The sequence below is a fragment of the Carya illinoinensis genome, chromosome 9 (assembly GCF_018687715.1).
Source record: "Carya illinoinensis cultivar Pawnee chromosome 9, C.illinoinensisPawnee_v1, whole genome shotgun sequence".
NCBI lineage: Eukaryota > Viridiplantae > Streptophyta > Magnoliopsida > Fagales > Juglandaceae > Carya > Carya illinoinensis.
Window position 1 is genome coordinate 38,512,573 of NC_056760.1, and position 6,117 is coordinate 38,518,689.

General features: G+C 33.8%; 1 protein-coding gene across 1 annotated transcript; it reads left to right on the forward strand.

Annotated features, from left to right (window-relative positions):
• Positions 1–793: 793 nt before the first annotated feature.
• Positions 794–5,590, forward strand: LOC122275386 (beta-amyrin 11-oxidase-like). The gene is made up of 8 exons (XM_043084414.1): positions 794–1,109; positions 1,281–1,761; positions 1,866–2,123; positions 4,013–4,102; positions 4,443–4,518; positions 4,610–4,716; positions 4,824–4,948; positions 5,228–5,590. Exons 1-8 carry the CDS (start codon positions 877–879, stop codon positions 5,319–5,321), a joined length of 1,464 nt encoding a protein of 487 aa, XP_042940348.1. The 5' UTR covers positions 794–876; the 3' UTR covers positions 5,322–5,590.
• The last annotated feature ends 527 nt before the right edge of the window (positions 5,591–6,117 follow it).

Genomic DNA, 6,117 nt, shown 5'->3' on the forward strand with positions numbered 1-6,117 from the left:
CAAACTCTTTTTTTGACATCTAATTCAAATCAGGCTATTTATAATTTATATATATGTATTTATGTATAATTTATTCATATATAGACTATTATTTTGGAGTATAATTAATATATATATTTATATGTATAATTTATTCATATATCGACTATCTTGAAACGGTACTGGTACTGAAATATTTCGTTTCAGTGCCTTGACCGGTACGGCATCCGGTACGGTATTCAAAACATTAGAAATAAAACCAAAAGTTATATATTCTTTATGAAAATAATAATAATAATAATAAAGATATATAAATAATATATACATTCAAGAAAAATACGCATAATATATATATATATATATATACTTTTTCAAAATTAAGCAATTTGTAAACAAGCTCGATATATCCCGCTTGAATAATAAATAAAGTATTTTTAAACGTGAAATATAACTGTAAAAAAATATATATAAATCCATCCATGCAACTTTGAGGTTAAATTAACCTACATTCACCAAAGTTCAAGTAGCATATACAAATATTAAACGATAAATATTCCAACCCGTGGTAGTTGATCTGAATTTTATTTAATTACTTTCATGTATTAATGATCAAAGCTACGTACGTTATACGTAGCTGGTGTAGCATATATTATATATATGGCCCCATTTTTAATGAATGGTCCTAGTTTTTACGATTCTCTTCCAACTATAGAGTTGTTAGCATCGTGCATGGCCGGCTTCGCGTAATTAAGAATTTCAGCTCTACTTAAACCCGCATATATATATATATATATATATATATATATATATATATATTGTCGTTGGATGTACACACATTGCTCGCTGTGATCAGCAAGGACGTAGGAGCTGAGTAGGATCAGAAAGAACAAAAAAGAAATGGAGTTGAACTTTTTGTGGCAGAGTGTTGCAGTTTTACTGGGTGGCTACGCTTTTGTATTTTGGTTTCTGAAAAAGGTGAATGAGTGGTATTATGTTGGAAGATTGGGAAAAACTGAGTGCCCTCTTCCTCCTGGTGACATGGGATGGCCTTTTCTTGGAAATATGCCGTCTCTCTTCAAATGTCTAAGAACTGGAGACCCTAATTCTTACATTCACTACCTCGCCTCCAGGTGATCGATCTCTCTTTCTTTCATGTCTCTGATCTTAAAGATCACTACTCCATGCATGCAAAGAAAGATTTCATGACTTAATTTGTTGTAATTGAAATCATTCATTATACTTATAATAAACATGCATGGTGTACGTGTACATGTTTTAATTTGTTGGAGACATTATGACAGATATGGGAAGACGGGAATCTACAAGACCCACATATTTGGGAGCCCAAGCGTCATCGTTTGTCGGCCGGAGTTTAACCGGCGTGTACTAACAAATGACGAGCAATTCGGGCTAGGTTATCCGAAATCAGTCTTCGTTTTAACAGGAGAAAAATCTCTACACAATATACCGGTGGCCGACCACAGGCGTCTGCGCAAACTGATAGCGTCTCCATTAAATGGGCAGGAAGCACTTGCAATGTATATTACACACATAGAGAAGAACGTGATTCAGTCGTTGGATGAGTGGGCGAGCATGAAAAAGCCATTCGAGCTCTTCAAAGAGATGAAGAATGCTACTTTCAAGGTCACAACCTTCGTTTTCCTTGGCAATATCAAGGAATCAACTTTTCGGGCAACCGACACTCTATTTACTGATTATCGTCACGGACTTATGGCTCCGGCCATAAATATCCCCGGTTTCACATTCCATAAAGCACTCAAGGTAAAGTTTCTTCGTTAATTATATATATTTAAAAATGAGAATTGAGATTCTGATCTCGATCCGAACATTAGTAATTAACGTTTCCTCGATCAATGCATCTGCAGGCACGAAATAAGTTGCTACAGATCATTCGATCTGTCTTGGATGAAAAGAAGGTTAAAAGTAATGAACCCAAGGGAAAGAAATATATGATTGAATTGCTTATGGATGTTGAAGATGAGGACGGAAAACATCTGGATGATGAGCACATCGCAGATCTGATACTCACTTCCTTATCAGCTGGTTTTGATAGCACCTCAACGGGTTCCTTATGGGCATTTATGCACCTTGCAGGAAATCCTCAAGTCTTCAAAAAAGCAAAGGTATATATTGTTGACTTTTGTGCTCCTTAGTTTAGTCTCACACGTATGAAAAATTGAGCAACTTCTTAAGTTTATAAATAAGAGACTTAACCTCTTAGTTTAAGTGCACCAGTTAAAAGCTTATCTAGTAACTTTTGACTTTAGTTAAATTCTTCTGTTGACCTTTTTGTAAAAGGAGAAGATGTGTAAAGTTAAAGTTTTGCTAGTAGAAAATCTTTGTAGATGTGTTTGGAGTAAAGAGAAAAATTGTGTAATTGTAATAATTTTTTACATAGTAAATTTTCTTCTATGGGTCTGGTGGTTTTTCTTCTGTTTTGAAATTTTTACGTAAATTTCTTGTGTTGTTATTATTTCTCTATTTTTCTTGTTATTCCTACAAATGGTAGATCCTAGGAGGTGAATTTGGGAGGTTCAAATTTTCAACAATTGGTATCAGAGCCAGTAGGTTTTTTTATGGGGTGGAGTTTTGGTGTAATAGTATAGATACATACAATCTAAGGAGGTTCTGTCTTGATTGAAAATTTTAAGCGTGTCCATTGTGGCCCTCCAATTTTTTATGGGAACTTACTTAGTGAGGTACTGTTCATTTCTACTGTAAATTCATCAAAGTAATGTAAGGAAATATGGCTTCAAATCCTTTCATATTTGAGGTGGAGAAATTTGATAAGAGAATCAATTTTGGCTTGTGGCAAATATAAGTCAAGAATATCTTGATTCAATCAGGATTGTACAAGGCTTTGAAAGGCAGACCAACCCCTGAAATTAGCAATGATACTAATGACTGATGAAACGGCTAGTACAAGGAGCTGGTTCGGCAAGTGGCTTCAAGTCAGTAAATGGAGATACTGGTATTGATGCTAATGTTGTGTCTCTCTCTATGGAAAAAGAGATATGTATATTCTCATGGCATGCCGTTAATTCCCAAAGTTGCCATGATAGAGGATGTGTTAATGTTAGCGGGTTCACAAGTTTGCACACAAGCATTGGTTTGCCACTAATGCAGGGTGTGTGGTGGAAATTCATGTCGATGGCTAATGAACTTTCAGGAAAGCCAAACATGAAAGTTACACCATAATTTTCAGTAAAGTTGTTTTTCGACATGGGCCGAAGTGAAATGCTTGGAATTGGTTTATTCTGAGTGGGTATGCTTTTATGGTGACGCATGATAGCGGAAACTATGAAAATCTTCATTAAGGTAGAGCTTGGTTGTGAGACCAATCAAAGTCGTAAAGTGGAGATTGTTGACTTTTGTGCTCCTTTATTTAGTCTCATACCTGTGGGAAATAAAGAAGGAGCAAATTCTTAAGTTTATAAATAAGAGACTTAGTCTCTTAGTTTAAGTGTACCAGTTGAAAGTTTATCTAATAACTTTTGATTTTAGTTAAATTCCTCTGTTGACCTTTTTGTAAAAAAGGAAGAGGTGTAAAGTTAAACTTTTACTAATGAGGAAGTTTTGTGGGTGTGTTTGGCATGAGAAGAAAAATTGTGTGATTGTAACAATTTTTCACATAGTAAATTTTCTTCTCTAGGTCTAGTGGTTTTTTTCCTGTTTTGGAGTTTCTACATAAATTTTTTGTATTGTTATTATTTCTCTATTTTTCTTGTTATTCCTGCAAATGGTAGATCTTAGAGGGTAAATTTGGGAGGTCCAAATTTCCAACGTACATATATAGTTATTGGCTAGTCATGTCCAATATGCATGCATGCAGTACTCTAATTAATCATGATCAACGTCTAGTCTTCGCTTATAAAAAAGATAATAAAATAACAAAAGAAAAATCCTCATGATGAAGTCTTGATCATGCCGATCATATAATGTCTAATCATTTCTATTCACGATTCTTATATATATATATATATATATATATATATGACTGATTGATCATCAGGAGGAGCAAGAGGAGATCGTAAGTAGAAGACCATCTACCCAGAAAGGATTGATCCTTCCAGAGATTAAACAAATGCGCTATCTTGCTAAGGTATATATTCATCAATGATTTTCTACTCAATATTTTTAACATGAACTAATTAATTCATATATATTTTCTATGCCTAAAAACATCGTATACATGATGAGTTCGCAAAAGAAAGTAGCTACAAGCCTACAACTTTGAACGTCGAATCTATGGTCCAGAAAGAAAATATATAATATATATATAAAAGAATTGATACGTCCAAAAAATATCACAAAGTAATGTATCATGACGTGGTTCTTCAATTTGCTTTATAATAAAGAAAGTTTTATAATGCAATGCATCATTTTCCTAGATATAATATATATATATATATACACTCCGCTACATACGTTTTGTCGTACAGGTGGTTGATGAAATGTTGCGCATGACAAATACCTTAGCACTATTCCGAAAGGCGAAAATCGATGTTAGCATAAATGGTAATATTAAATATTTCTTGTGTTTCCTTTCTTAATTAATTATATATATAATTATTATTGGCTCATAAGAAGGAAGTAATTTAATTTCCAGGATACACCATACCAAAAGGATGGAAAGTTTTGGCCTGGAATGGAGCTGTTCATATGGATCCGATTGTATATGAAAACCCAAAAAACTTTGATCCCTCCAGATGGGAAGTACGTCGTTTGATACATTAATTTACAACTAAGTTTATAAATACTGTTTTTGTTCTTCTTTTTTAATTATATAATTGAGTACGTTAATGTCATTTCTCTTGAAATAGAATACGAGTGCCAAACAACCAGGGGCTTTCATGCCCTTCGGAGCAGGAACCAGATTTTGCCCTGGAAATGATCTGGCCAAGCTTGTCATAACCATTTTCCTTCATCATTTTCTGCTAAATTACAAGTGAGTTCCCTGGCCTTCACCCATGACCTTTTTTGGGAAAGCGTGGAGCTAGCATTCATTTCTTAATTTACATGCTGATATTCCAATAGAATGATACAATAAGAATTTAAACATTTATTCATGATTATCAGATTTTTGTAGTTAAATGACCATTTACGAGAAGAATGACTCACTCTTGTCACAAATAGTGATCATTTTTGTTGTAAATATCTTACCACAAATAAGGGTTTTTTAAACTCTTGCTAATGGTTTAATAATACTGTTATATTACGAGTGCAGGATGGAGCGCATTAATCCAGAATCCCCACTATGCTACACGCATGTTCCCTTGCCTTTGGACAACGGCCTCGTCCGGTTCACAAAGACAACGTAAAATTAATACATCTGCTGCTGGCTTGCAAGCTTCAGTTATATACGAGTTTCCTGCACTGTTGTTACTATATATATAATTAAATAATTATGCATGAATAAATTGTTAAGTTGGTTATATTATCAACTCCGAACAGTGCTCCGGTACTGTTTGAATGGTCTGTCGTGAGGATTAATGATAAAACAGCTCCTACTTACTTTTAATTTCAGCTGTAACAGCTCCTTTAATTTTCTTGATCTCCTTAGTCATCAAATGGTTATTTCTTTTCCCTATTTCAGGCCTAATTTAAATTTTTATTTACATACACAAGTTAATGCAATGCAATGGAATCAAAGAACCAATAATATTCCAGTATCTTGTATCTCTATTCGCGTAAGAGTAAGGGTATCCAGTTTCAGTATTTTTATATAGTTAGATTGATCGATGCATTTTGTCTCCAATCAACTTACACTCAACCTCTGTTCGTTATGTCATTTCCTTAGAAAATTCCAAACTAGTATCTCAATTAATTGTTAACCACACTCAGAGTCCAGATAAACTTTAAACTTGTGATGCTGCTATAGATAATCATATATCCGATGATACAGGGACTGATGCTTAGCTTAAATATTTATCCTCTGTTCTTATCCTTATCTTGCATTCAACTTGTAATTCAAATCATAGTTTGTAACTAATTAGCACATCTCAGGATAACTACTCTATCATCTGTTGTGCATATCAATGAAACACTTCAACTGGTATCGATTTAACGAGTACCAATTTCCTATTCAGAGTTGGTATCAAAGCAAACATTGGCTCA